Consider the following 14,355-nt stretch of genomic DNA (forward strand, 5'->3'; position numbering starts at 1 on the left):
ATGTTCAGAGACTTCATACCTTGAAAATAAGGTTGGTCTCTAAGGTGCCACTGGACTCAGATCCTGCTGAAATCTCTAAAAGGTTTGAAATCTACTAAGATCGGGTGCTTCCTTGAAGAGGAGGTTTTAAATTGCTCCTATGCCCCCCCCCAAATCTTTAAATAGGCCAGTGATGGGTTCCTAACAACTGCTGAGAATTACTACTCTGTTCTGAACATGAGCATAGGGCATGCTAAAAGTTGGAGGGTCTAAGCAACGCATGCTTTACTCCACAAAAAGCTCCGCTCCCAGCCTGTACCAAGTGTGACAGATACAAAGTGGTTTGTCGCAAGGGCTGTTGGCTAGGTGAACTGACTCCAGAGTGGGACAATTCTGTTCTTTTTAGAAACTCCCACACCACCTGCAAAGATTCCTTTTTCCGTTACTTTTTCCGTTACGCATTGAAATTCAAAGACGACGATTCAGTGCCGAAACATTTCTTTTTTTTTTTAATACAAAACATTTGAAAATGTCAGAAAGTGCTTCTTGGTCAGGGGTTCACCTCTGCATTGTCCTCTGCCCCTCAGCAAACCAGCCCCCAAGGACTCTTAGCTCAGTGACTGCACAGTTCAAAATTCTCTTTCGTTGCGCTGTCTGGTTGTTCTTGCTCCTGCTCAGGAGGCGCTGGGCAGAAGCCAAAACCTGCCATGTCCTCAAGCTGAGTATCTTTCAATAATACTTACCCCTGCTAAAAAAAAGGTGCTGTTTAACTTTCTGTACAAGCCCAAGATGAAGTGCTAAATTAAGCCTCCTTGTGAGTAATTGTCAGAAGTTGAATTCCCTTTCAACCCAAGTACTCTAGAGCCGAGCCCTTGAAGGGGGTTCAAGAGTAGGTGACAGATCTCAGAATGAGAACTTTGTGTATCGTCCATGGGCTACATTGGATTTTCAGCTTCTAGCAGCAAAGTCTGGCCAAGAGCCCTTAAACATTTGCCCAAGCCAGTAATCCTGCAAGACAGGCAAGGGCAGAACAGCCGCACAAGCATCTGATCTGCGAGGCATGCATTCTATGACGCCGGGTGGTTGCACTCTCTCATCTTTGGCCCTGATGGAACGAGCCCCAGAATTAAATGCACACACATCAGTGGGTTCAGGCATGCCCCATGTCATACCATCAGAACTGGCATGGGGGGGGGGGCGGGTAGCAGCCTAGGACACAGATGTAGCCTACACCCCAGCAGGGGGCCCACCAGCCCTTCCGTTTCTTCTTTCATTAGTGGCTGGCTCTTTACAGGTAAGGTTGCCCATCTTCGGGCGGGGCTTGCGGATCACCTGGAAGGATGACTCCTTTCCGAACTACAGGGATCACCACTCCTGTGTTAGCTGAGTGCAAACACAGAGCAGTGAAGTTACGCTGTGCGCAAGAAGGAAGAAGAGCCTTCCATGCAGGGGGGCAGCAAGGATCACTTAGTTAGGACGGTGAGGGCAGCATCTCTCTTGTTTCCTGGGGGTCATTTCCTTGTCTTGTCTCCTGTTGGGCTAAACAGGGCAATATCCTGCTTCTTCTCTCTCCTGTTTTTTTTCACTCTCTCTGCAAGATGTAGTCAGATAGCAAGGAACCTCTCTCTGTCTCTCAACTTCACTATCAAGCATGTATTTCCTCAAATAAACTTTTTGCCTCTTTAATCGGCACAGCGTAACTTCTGCTCCGTTTTTGCACTCAGCTAATGTCCTGAAGGAAGTGGCAGCTTCAGGGAGTGGGCTTTGCAGCATCACATACCCCACGGAGCTCCCTTCCCCGCCTCAGCACAGCCCCCAAATGTCCAAAGCTGTGGACTACAACCCTACTTATAGGTTCTCAATAAGTAAGCGATAATAAGAGCCGAGCGACGGAGCACCTACCACTGTCCATTTTGTCTGTCCTCTCCGCTGCAGGGATTGGGCCTGGGGGACGGGGAGTAATAATATAATAATAACATTTGATGTTATTAACCACTCACTCAGAGCAGTTTACAAAGTAACAAGTAGGTGGGGGCAAGGAGAATGAGCCACTAAAGGCGGGGGGGTGGGGACTCAGAATACTTAACCCAAAATGATATAAAAATGATTCCACTCCTCTCAAATCAACAGGGCCCAGCACTAGATATCATTGGACTATATCAACCAAAGCTTCCAGTGGCTTCTGTTTGGCCACTGCGTGAAACAGGGTGATGGAATAAATGGACCCCTGGTCTACAGGGTTGCTGGCTGACTGCTTTTTCCCCACTCTGAGCCAGTTTTCAGATGATTTTTTTTTAAAAAAACATATAATGGAACAGGCATGAGGTCAGTTAGCTGTTTAGTGCAAAGAAATTTGCTCTGCTGCACCTTTACAACCTTTGCTGCACTAGACTTGCCAATTTTAAAGTTCATTCTCAACCCAGACTTAACTTGTGCCTCAAAAGCAGCTTCTCTAAACGCTGCAATGGTCTTTGGTTACCTTTTCTGCTTCCCTTGTTCAAGAGTTGCCCGATCTCCCAGTCTAGCAAGAGACCTCCCTGCCTCATCCCTCTCTGCTGCTGCTCCCTGGCAGTGCGTAGGAGGGTGGCAGGAGGAAATTCCCCAGCAAAAGGGGGGGGGCTTAACCAGCACACCCTGTGTAATGCCATCACTTTCAGCACAACCTGGAAATGCTGGCATTGTATCAGGTGACGCCCTAACATTCACCCAAAACTCTATAACCAAGTTAAACCATAGTATTTGAGGTGAATGCTAGAGTGTCACCCCTAGCACAATAATGGCACTTCCAGGTCACACTGGAAGGGATGCAATTGCATCAAAGCTGCCAATCATCCCCACCACCCACATCTTCCATCGCTTGCCAGGCCATGCCTGATATTTCCTCAGCCAACAAAAGAGAAGTGGAGAGAGCTGCACACCTTAGATGAATTAGCAATTTTTGTAGACTCTGTCACTTGACATTTTTACTCCAACCTTTGATTCCTCAGCTCTGTTCCTGGGAACATGGACTCCACCCTTTGACAGCCCGGGGCCGCACCCCCTTTACCCCATTAGTCCTGCTGCTGGATGGGTGGTCCTTGAGCTGAGCCCTGCTCCAGGGTGGTGCCTCTCCCTTGCCAGATTTGTGCCTTCCAAAAGCTGGCAACCCTACTGGTCTGATGCTATAGCCTCTGCAAACATTTGGAATTAAGAAGAAAGCCTTCTAAATCAGAAGGTTGGCTTGAACCTCTGCCCCTCTTCTTTTAGGATGGCCAGATGGCATGGCGACACCTGATGGTCCGTGTAGGGGAGAACAGAGTGAAAGGTAGACACGGGGAGACAGCTCTCCTCAGCAATAAATAATCTGGTGCAATGCAGCATCTTCCAGAACACATTTCTACGCAGACATGTGGCTTCAATGGATCCATCCAATTCCTACAATCACCAGGGATTTGCAAAATGTCCAAAGGCGGGGTTGAGAGAAGAAAGTCCCCTTGTGAGTTGCCGTCTCTTTCAGGTTCTGGGCAACCAGAAAAGTATCTGATGTCCTTTGGGGACCACCCCACTGCACAGCCTTAAACATAAGCATTTTTGCCATACTTTCCAACACTGCTGGCATTAGAGTCTATACGGGGACGAGCAGGCGTCACGTTAGGGGCTGACATAGCACTCTTCGTGGCCTTGTACGGATAGCTGTAACTGTCAAGACACAAAAGTGGAGGGAGGAGGAGCCGTGGTTACTCTTTGGTCTGTTTCAATATCAATTATAAAATTCTCAAGAATCAGAGGTGATGGATACAGGCCATCAACGGACAAGCTATAGAGCACTTCTCAATCAAGAGCCAGAGCCACAATAGAACAGCCTCTACCCCTCCTGTCATAATTTAACCCACACGTAACTCTGCTCGCTCATACCCGCTGAGATTGCAGGCAGAGATCCTGTATGAACAACATACTGCCTCCTCCCTTATTGTCCAACCTAACGGCGCTCGAGAAACCCTGCTCTCTGTACCTCCATCTTCAGAGGTGAAGTGGACGGCAACAAAAGGCAGGAATTTTTCAGTAGTGGCTCCTCGTTTATGGAACACGAGTCTCACCTGGTACCTCTGTTGCTTTCTTTTAGGTGTCAGTCCAAAATGTTTCCTTTAATTGAGGGGTTCATCTTTTTACATTATTGTAGTTTGGTTTTAGTCCAGAAACTGTTATTTTAAGCTGTCATTGGTCTGTTTGGTGACCTTGGTTTCTATCAGGGCTGCCAGATCCCCCAGCCCCCGCCAGCTGCTGCCCCTCACTGCTGCCTACCTTGCCAGTGTGGGGAGGCACCAGGAAATGGGGGGCAGCCCTGAGACATGTGCACACATGGTCACCTGCATCACTGGAAAATGACAATTTCTGATGCAATGTAAAGGGTCGCACCGGCAGCCAATTCTATATCTGGGGCCGATTTTGAGAGAATCGGCCTCCAGCGCAACCCATCCCTCTGGCAATGTGGGAACTCACAGGTAAAGTTGCCAGCCTCCAGGTGGTAGCTGGAGATCTCCCGGAATTACAACTGATCTCCAGGTGACAGAGATCAGTTCTCCTGGAAAAAATGGCTGCTTTAAAGGGTGGGCTGCATGGCATTATACCATTCTGAGGCCCCTCCCCTTCCCAAACCCCACCTACTCCGGGCCCCACCCCCCAAATCTCCAGGAATTTCCCAACCTGGACCCGGTTTCTATGCTGGGTTGAGTTTTTAATGCTAGATTTTAATTAATATCTTTTAAAGTTCTGCTTTTGTTTTATTTTATAAGCTGCCTCAAGCAGGTTCTCAAAGAGACAACAGAAATGTTTCTAACTAAATAAATACACCTGTACTGGGTTATATATATATATTTTTTTTTCCTTAAGATGCCTTCCACAGCAAACATTCTTGTTGTGGTGCATGCAGGCAGCAGCAATCAGGATGCTTCATCATAGCCTCTTACAACAGGGACAGGATTCTGGGGTGCCCTCTCCATTTTGCCTGTGGTGTCAGCTAAGCCCGATGAAATATGTAAGCCTGTAAGCCTGCCGTTCCCTTTCCTCCAACACCATTTTCAGCATGAGAGGAAAAGAGCCTCTGTGGAGCAGCGGCTAAAATGCTGGACTGGGATCTGAGAGATCCACGATCCAGTTCCCATTCAGGCAAGAAATTCCCTGAGTGCCCCCCCCCCGAGCCAGCCGTTCCTCCTCAGCCATATCTGTCTTAGAGTGTTGTTTTGAAATTAAAATTCGGGAGGGAGAACCATATATGCCATCAAGCTAGGGCTGCCAGCTCCATGTTGGGAAATCCTCTCTAGAACCCTAGAGAGGGCAAGGCTTGGAGAGGGACCTGATTAGGGTATAGCGCCATAGAGGTCACCCTCCAAAGCAGCCATTTTCTCCCGGGGAACTAATCTCTATGGCTTGGAGAGATCTCTACGGCCAGGAGATCTCCAGCCACCACCTGGAGGCTGGCAGCCCTACATCAAGCTCCTTGGACAAGGGGTAGGATCAAAAATGGCTAGACAGATAATTTTTCAAGGTAAGGTAGCCTCCTACTCTGCTATCTGTCTCCATTGCCTAATGTTCCCTTCTGCGCCAGCAGGCCTCATCCATTCCAACCCCATTTATGCCAGATCCTGCCTCACCTCTTCTCCGGCGAAGAGTGAGTCTTACACGAGCTGAACAGGAACCCTCCTCCGATGATCGCCAGCAGCGATGCACTCCAGCCGAGGTAGAGCGCAGGCCCAATTTCATACCTGCGTCATCAAAGAAGAGATGTCAGAACCCGACCCAAACACATCTGACAAGGGCTTAGCTCCCTTCCACCCGATATTTGGAGACTGGTTGAAGCGAATCATAAATGTCTGCAGATGGGTGGAAGAACAATCTGAGCTGGGGCAGGGAGAGACATTTAAGATCACCACCTTTGATCACTGCAATGGGCTACATGAACTTTTCAAGCCATCAGAACCAGAGTGTCAGGTCACAACAGCCTTCTGAACGTACAGGGGATAATTAACCCATTGAAAGCCCATTATTTTTGCCTTTGTTTGTGCTATGTAAAAGAGACCAGGAGTGCATTCTTTTAAGATACCAGAGAGTGAGATAAGAATTCGCTGTCAAGCACGATTCAGGATGCTCAATAAATTGGATGGATAGATGGATGGATAGCACATACCACTGAAGGTATTATTCCTCTCTCCCTCGTTTTCAACATTATCCTTTGTCTCTCCCACCCACCTCCAGGTAAGCCTGATCTTGCTGGATCTTGGAAACTAAGCAGGGTTTGTCCTGGTCAGAATTTGGATGGGAGACCACCAAGGAAGGCCAGAGTCGCTATGCAGAGGAAAGTAATGGCAAACCACCTCTGAATGTCTCTTGCCTTGAAAACCCTACAAGGTCGCCATAAGTCAGCACACGCACACACGCACACGCACACACCACCCCAACACAGACTTACTTTGTGCCAGCAAAGAGAGGATTAAAGAAGTCTCGGGTAATGTTGAAGGCATACCAAGAGAGCGTCACCATCCCGCAGATACCTAAGAAGGTGAGGGAAGAAGAGGGGTGATTCAGTATAGGAAGTTTCAGGTGGGTAGCCATGTTGGTCTGTAGTAGAGGAGTAAGATTTGGGCCTTTTAAAGACCAACTAGATTTCCAGGGTACGAGCTTTCGAGAGTCAAAGTCGTGCCAGGGATGCAGCGTGCACCGAGAGCTTGAAAGAATTGCGTTGGCTAGCTAAACCAAGCGGCTACAGAACCCAGCCATGGCCACTAGAGGGAGACACAGCCCTCTTGGGAAACAACCAACATGTTGCATCGTCAAAAAACCATGGGGCAGCCCAGCCATTTATACCCCAACAAGGAAATTTTGTCCCTTGAAATAATTTTATGGAAGTTGCTTTAAACCATATAATTTTGCTTCTCTATTTCCTACTGGAAGTGCTTATGCAGTCTCATTTATTTATAAGGTTATGAATTAGGGCTGAATTGAAAGTGGTGGAGCAAATTTCATGAACATTTTCAGCCGCAGTGAAATGTGGCTTTCCCTCTTTTGCCAATTTTCTGGGGATCGCTGCAAAAGAGAACAAACACAGTTACCTAGTCCGGAAGAACTGCCCAGAATAGGTTTTTGTGGGCCCTCAGTGATGTCCCTGATTTTTCTATTTATTTATTTATGCATTGCCATTCCCCTCAAAGTGGACACAAAGTTGCTTACATCATTTTTCTCTTCTCCATTTCACCTAGGCTGAATGTGTGTGGCTGGCTCACGGTCACCCATGACAGGACAAGAATTCGAATATGGATCTCCCAAATCCTAATCCAACACTCTAACCTCTATACCACTCTAGATAGGATCAAGATGTGACCAGGATCCGGACCAGAGGGTGAGTGGTCCAGGAAGCATGACCTTCACTCTCAATGAGCTTCCTCTACCCTCAGCGGCATCAATATGGAGCCAGATTTGATCCAGCCCTGCCTCCATCACTTTCCTGAGATGCCTCATAATTGCTGGGATTGCTCTTGTCATAGCAGGCCGGGGACCAGGGAAGTTCTCTGTAGGTTGCCACCACTTTGGAACAGGTTTCCTCGGAAGGGCCCAAAGCACCCAACCAACCCTTTTTGTTTACTCTTTCCCAGTAGGTTTTACTTTATGTGTGAGGCCGAAGGACCCAGGCAGAATAATAAACAACTTTATTTCAAAGGTTTGGTAATAACTGGTGTTCAAAACTTTGTAGATTAAGGAGAAAATAAAGGTTGGTGAACAAAAACACCCTAACACATCTAACTAGACTGTTCCTAGCTGTCTCCTGGTGACTGGCTTCAAACTGTCTCACCCCTTCTGGATGAGGGACCCCCTCCATCTACTACAGCCTCTCCTCAGTTCTGCTCCCTACCAGTGAATGACTTCCCCCTGTGGAGGCCTTATATCCCTTCTCTCAGGCACCACCCCCTACTTCTCTATTGGTGCAATTTTTCTCTCCAAATCCTGTTAACCAATCACAGGGTCCCAAAAGGAACCTAGGAAATGTAGGCCCTCTAGTCACTCTAGTACAGGCTTCCCTAGAGCCACTAGGCCTCACTATGGAGGCACAAGTTCATAACAGACTCGATCAAAGAGAAAGGAGCCCTAGCCAAAGCAAAAAGGAAATAAACGGCAATGCCTAGTTTTGTGGGGAGCTGGAACATGGCAGCTCTACCTGAGACTCTCTCTTTGCCCCACTTACCGGCCAAGACGAACAGGCAACCTCCAACCGCAGCTATCTTTGCCTTCACGTTGGGGTTCTCCTCCGCCACTTTGGTGCATTGCATGCCCACCAAGCCACAGAGGATCCCAAAGAAGCCCAGCACCAATGCCGTAATCATGAGGGCCCGAGAAGCCTGCAGGTAGGCTGGAGGGGAGAAAGCGGAGCTATAATCCCAGATTATCAGCATCAATGCAGGCCAAACAAAGACTCGACCAGCACCAGGTTTGCCATGAACCCACAGGAAGCAGTTGCTTCAAAGTGATGCTTGTGTAGTATATGCTTTGCTAACAAATACACAGGTAGCATTTAAAACCGTTGTGATTTCCCTTCATTTCAAAAATCTCTCTCCACCATTTCCCTAACCAAAGAACACAGTTCTTCCTTTCAGACAATCTTCCTCATCGAAATGACCAGTCAAGTACTGAAATGTTTAACAAAATGTTTATTTATTTATACCATGCCTTTCTTCCTAGCAGCATTAAGGGCCATTGGGTGTTATTTGTAAGAATGTGCCCATTTCAGGGGGAAAAACCAACTGTCAAAAGTGAGATTTAAGTAAAAATACATGACATAGGAAATCTGGGACCAAGATCTCCCATTTTTTAAAAAAGACATGCCCAGGAAAAACAGTTTGGATAGGGGCCCTGAGAGGCAGTCAACAATTGTCACCCCTCCCCAACACAATTTTTGTTCTACGTGTTGCCTCCCAGCCCAGAGATGGTTCTTTGACAGGATAAAGCATGCAAGTATGCAGGGCTTTTTTTCAGCTGGAACACGGTTCCAGAACCTCTTGAAAATGGCAAGCATGCAAGTGGCGCGGAGGGCAATCTAAACTCCCCTCTGTCTGGAGATCAGGGGGTGGGACCACCAGCCATGTGACCATTTTCTCCAAGGGCAACCCACTGAGTTCCACCACCTCTTTTCCCAGAAAAAAGCCCTGCAAGTATGTGACTTAAATCATGAATTTCTTAGCTACGGGATACATTGGGTCCCTTCTGAATCCTGTCTACCAGATGTGCTCTGGGAATCCTGTGCCGAAATTTAATTCTCAAACACCTGGCCCTAATTGATCCTGGGACCATGGCATGCAGTGAAAGGGGGCATAAGCTTTTCCCCAACCTAAAATAGCCACAAGGATTTGCAAGGATTTCACAGAATCACAGAGTTGGAAGGGGCCATACAGGCCTTCTAGTCCAAGCTCCTGCCCAATTCAGGATGAGCCTAAGGCATCCCTGACAAATATTCATCCAGCCTCTTCTTGAAAACTGCCAGTGAAGGGCAGCTCACCACCTCCCTAGGCACCTTTGAACTACTCTGGCCGTGAAAAAGTTTTTCCTAATATCCAGCCGGTACCTTTTCACATGTAATTTAAGCCCGTTGCTTCAGGTCCTATCCTCTGCTGCCAACTGGAACAGCTCGTTGCCCTCCTCCAAATGACAGCCTTTCAAATATTTAAAGAGAGCACCTTTGAACTACTCTGTGGGGGGCCAAGGAAGTTCGTAGCCAGACTCGTAGGTTAGATTTTCGTGTATTGATGGGCTATATATAAAGCTTCCCAATAGGGCAAATCTTGCAGGTTATATGAAAACGGCACAGTGGCAGAGGTTTAAATTCCCAGTCTCAATGCAATTAGCAGGGCTGGCCCAAGGATTTTTGGTACCCTAGACAAACTCTGACTCCCCCCCCCCCCCGCCCGCCACCCCAGCACACTTTCTTCTTGTAAGGCACCTTCATGACAGCCTCTGCTGTACAGTTTCCATCTCTGGCTTGGGAAATTCCTGGAGATCTGGGGGTTTAGCTTGGGGAACATGGGATTGGGGGAAGGGATAGACCTCACCATAGAGTCCACCCTCTACAGCTGCCATTTGCTCCAGGGAAACTAGGGCTGCCAACTTCCAGGTGGTGGCTGGAGAGCTCGCAGAATTACAACTGATCTCCAGCCAACAGAGATCAGTTTCCCTAGAGAAAATGGCTGCTTTGGAGGGTGGACTCTAAGACATTCTATCCTGCTGAGATCCCTCCCCTCCTCAAACACTACCCTCCCCAGGCCCCACCCCCAAAGTTTCCAGGAATTTCTCAACCTGGAGCTGGCGAGCCTACAGGGAACTGAGCTGTGTGGTCTGGGGCTCTGTTGTAATTCCAAGAGTTCTCCAGGCCCCATGTAGAGGTTGGCAACTGTATGTCTGCTAGCCGCAGGAGGGCTTAAAAACCCAAGGAATGGCTGCGTATCTTCTCCCTTTTTGCAGCTGCCCCTTCACCTTGTCAAGGCCCTTCAGTTCATGATTAGCCACACGCTCTCACTTCTTGGGTGGGATCCAACCAGCTGTTCCACTGGAAAAAGGGGGAGGAAGGGGAGGAGTCTTGGACCACCCAAAGAGGCTATGCAGGTTCATGGGACCTGCATGGACAAAAGCCAAGGGGGGGTGGGTAGTAAGGAGGAGAACTGGTTAAGACTGAGTAGAATAGCTGGCTGAATCCAGCCCAGTGACTTGTGTCTCTCCTGTGTGAAAGTTCACTTCTCCCCTGGCAATTCAATGGTGTATAATCACCTCTCCCGAAGAACGGAGAGGAATTTCCAGATCCCATCCTTCCCTTCTCTGTCTACCTGGAGGTATGCACGTGTTTTGTTCCTTTGCATCCCACCGTAATGTTCTGCAAACAAAATACCAGGATCCTGACTGGCACCATAAACCCTTTGACCTTCGAGGGCTGGAATCTCATCCAGAAACCTGCTTGCTGTAATTTTTAACCATTTTCAGTCAGAGAAGTACTGACTTCAGCGCCACGCAAGGGTGTGCTATGAGAAATGTGCACAGTTGAGATACTGGGGGTGGGGGGAGGTGGCTTGGAGGATCTTAAAGATGAACCAGAATGTCATTCTAGCATCAGTGTCTGTGGACTACAGTCTACTTCTTCAGATGCAATGAAGGGATCCTCGCCTATGCAGGAAAGAAATCAACTGCAGGGGCAACGGGCCATGAAATGCTGGAAGTATAGCGTGGAATGTAATAGGGTAAAGTTCTGATCTTATCAAGAAAAAGACAGCATCCGGTGGATGATACCTTTAATTTTTTAAAAATTGTAAAATCAAGCCATTGATTAAGATATAGGGGCTCTGATCAACCACTCACAAATAGGTGGGTGAGACTCTATTCTGTGCACAGGCTTCAGAACGCTATGACATCATTTCACAAGGCCCAGGACTGAATCCAGGTTTCGGAAACAGATTCCTGGACCAATCAATCAAACAGATCCCATGGTTTAATCCTGTCTTCGATGAAGCCCTAAGCACCTTTGTGCCAGCTTCACGCCAGCATCGAAACAGTGCTACTCCATAGGATTTCCTAGCTGCATCTTTAATAGTGACAGAAAGTCAACAGGTACAGCTGTCCTAATAATGGTAGGGTAATGCTGGGGTGCAACTTCATCTGCTGAATGTTTGCCTGTCCAGCAGTTATTAAAAGAGGGGGATAGCAGCTGAAAGATGTTGCTTACTCAAGCCTGTGTAATTGACAAATCTTGTCAATTACACTTTTTCCCAGACAGAGAGGAGCTAGCTGTGGCTATTTAAAAAGATTAACTTTGCACATGCTCAGAGGAACTCTGAGAATAAATTATACAGTCTGGCACAATCCCCACACACACACACCCTTCAATCAGTCACATGGATCATTGCCTTGACACTGCCCCCAGTTACAAAACTCCATTTCTGCACCAGCTAATGGTGCATGACAGTTTCTTGGACAGCCTGAGGTCATCCTAGCGTATCTGAACAAAGAAAGAGAGCCTTTGAACATGTGCAAAGGGGCTTAACCTCTTTGTTAGAATAACCAGCCACCAATACGCCATTGGGATTTAGGGCTTCTAAGGCAGGTTGTATGGAAATTTCTAGGCTAGCAGGCATGGGAAGTGCCAAAAGAGGCGCCCACAGGTCGCTTCTGCTGCCCTGGAGACTGCAGTCCCTGTGGCTGTTTGGTGTTCCTCTGAATACTGGGAGTGCAGATGGTTTTAGGTGGGTAGCCGGGTTGATCTGCAGTAGAACAGCAGGATTTAAGTCCAGCGGCACCTTAGAGACCAACAAGGTTCTCAGAGCTCCCTTCTTCAGATACTTTTTTCCAATTCAGGTATCTGACAAAGAGAGCTTTGACTCTAGAAAGCTGACACCTTGAAACTCTTGCTGGTCTCAAAGGTGCCACCGGACTCAGATCTTGAGGACGCAAAGTGGCGCATCTCTCCAGCCCATGAACCAGTCTGGACGAGACAGGAGCAGGGCAAGAGAATGGGGCCAGGAATAAGAAAGAGATGGAGGAGCTACGTATGGTTTGAAACTGATGCACAGCGTCTGCACTTTGCACAAGTGCTCAGCATAGCGGTCCGAATCATATTCTTTTTTTTACCCCAAAGAGGAAAGGACATTGGAGAGGTGGACACCTAGGGAGAGGAGAGCAGCGAGGGAGATTTTTTTTGTGGGGGGACTATTCCTGGATGCCCAGAGGTATGACAGGTGCCCTTCCTACGGACCACACCCAAGTACCCTTCCAAGTTGCTAGAGTTGCCAACTTCCAGATGGGGCTTGGAGACTCCTGGAACTACAACTGATGACAGCCATCAGAAAATGTCTGTATCAGTGGGTAGCCTGTAGAAATTATACCTTGCTGAGCTCTTGCCCCTCCACATATCTTGCCCTCTCCAGGCTCCACCCCCAAATCTCCATGTATTTCCCAACCTGGAGTTGGCAACTCTACAAACGCTAAAGAACCAGTAAGGAAGCTTGCGCGGGGACATGGCTCGCCCACCCACCCACCAGCGCTGTCTTTCCTCGCCTGGCATATTGCTTTGCTAGGGCAATTGGTGGAATGGCACGCTATAGCGCGATCTCGGAAGCTAAGCGGGTTCCGTACTTGGATGGAGGGCACCGAGTAAACCTTTTACAGAGGAAGGCGATGGCAAGCCACCCTGCCTCTCTGCCGTGCTGGGGGGGTCGCCCTCAGTCGGTTGACTTGAAAGCACATAGGTAGGGTGCCGTTCCGCACAGCCGTGCGTTCCTAGGAGCATTCAACAAACGCACCGCCGGCGGCATGTCTTCTTCGTTTGGTGTCTTTTTTTCGTTGCGACTTGACAGGACAATCCGGTTGTCAGCCTCCAGGTGGTGGCTGGAGATCTCCCGGGATTAGAACTGATCTCCAAGCCACAGAGATCAGTTCCCCAGGAGAAAATGGGACGGCGGTTTTGGAAGGTGGACTCGATGACATTATACACCGCTGAGGTCTCTCGCCTCCCCAAATTCCACTCTCCCCGGGATCCACCCCCCAAAGCTGCAGAAATTTCGCAAGCCAGGGCTGGCAAACTTAGCCATTCGGCACTGCCCTGTGTTCCTAGGAGCATTCAGAACGCACCTCCGGCGACCGGCGGCGGCATTCCTTTCCCCTTTGGCATCATTCCCATTCGTCTGGTGTCATTCTTTTTTTCGTTGGATGTCATTCGTTTTAGGGGTCTCCCTCCCATCGGACACTTTGCAGGGGGGTTGCCTTAGGTGGAGGGATCCAAGGGCACAGGTGCTGCTGGGGGTCGTCCCCCCCCCCCTTACCTGGCAACTCCAGCAAAGACTGGAACTCCCAGCAGTTGTAGACGCCGGTGGAGTCGGTGGCGCAGCTTTGCCACAGGTTCTCGAAGAGGGTGGAGGTGGTGATGACGTTGCCCGAGATGGTGGAGACCCGCCAGTAGCTGTTGAAGAGGGTCACGGCCAGCAGCGCCCACCCCACGACGGCCAAGAAGAAGCCCACCGCCTCCAGCAGGAGGGACATGGCGAGGGGCGAGCGAGAGAGCGAGCGCGGCAGCCACTAGACCCAGCAGCAGCCGCCCCAGCCGCCAGCCGAGCCGTCTAAGCTCTTCTTGCCTTTGGGCAGCGCAGGTGAAGGCGGAGGCGGGCCCCCCCCCGGTGACGTCAGGAGGGGCCGAAGTCCACCCTCCGTCTAACGGAACGGGGAGAAGGAGGGGCCCGGAGGGAAGGAGGGTTGCCAGCTCCAGGTTGGGAAATACCTGGGGATTGGGAGGGGGAGCCTGCAGAGGGCGGGGTTTGGGCAGGGCAGCCCCCCCCCCAGCAGGGTATAATGCTATACAGTCCACACATCAAAGCAATCATT

General features: G+C 49.2%; 1 protein-coding gene across 2 annotated transcripts; it reads right to left on the reverse strand.

Annotated features, from left to right (window-relative positions):
* Positions 1-465: 465 nt before the first annotated feature.
* On the reverse strand, positions 466-14,068 carry CLDN15 (claudin 15). Of its 2 annotated transcripts, none has more exons than XM_054992650.1 (5): positions 13,800-14,068; positions 8,192-8,356; positions 6,425-6,506; positions 5,610-5,720; positions 466-3,657 (listed from the first exon to the last, which is right to left on the reverse strand). In XM_054992650.1, the coding sequence occupies exons 1-5, from the start codon at positions 14,014-14,016 to the stop codon at positions 3,534-3,536; spliced, it is 699 nt and encodes a 232-aa protein (XP_054848625.1). In that variant the 5' UTR covers positions 14,017-14,068; the 3' UTR covers positions 466-3,533. The 2 variants fall into 2 exon arrangements, with proteins under 2 accessions (XP_054848625.1, XP_054848626.1); XM_054992651.1 differs by lacking the exon at positions 13,800-14,068 and adding an exon at positions 13,609-13,761.
* Positions 14,069-14,355: the final 287 nt, after the last annotated feature.

Source organism: Eublepharis macularius, chromosome 12, assembly GCF_028583425.1.
Source record: "Eublepharis macularius isolate TG4126 chromosome 12, MPM_Emac_v1.0, whole genome shotgun sequence".
NCBI lineage: Eukaryota > Metazoa > Chordata > Lepidosauria > Squamata > Eublepharidae > Eublepharis > Eublepharis macularius.

What these genes read in the sequence shown, in the direction of transcription:
- CLDN15 (XM_054992650.1), bottom strand. Translation starts at nt 14,016, where the DNA reads ATGTCCCTCCTGCTGGAGGCGGTGGGCTTCTTCTTGGCCGTCGTGGGG. An exon ending in TTGCCTGTTCGTCTTGGCCG is followed by an intron (nt 6,507 to 8,191) that starts GTAAGTGGGGCA and finishes TCACCTTCTTAG; the next exon opens with GTATCTGCGGGATGGTGACG. An exon ending in CACTCTTCGCCGGAGAAGAG is followed by an intron (nt 3,658 to 5,609) that starts GTGAGGCAGGAT and finishes GTGTCTTGACAG; the next exon opens with TTACAGCTATCCGTACAAGG.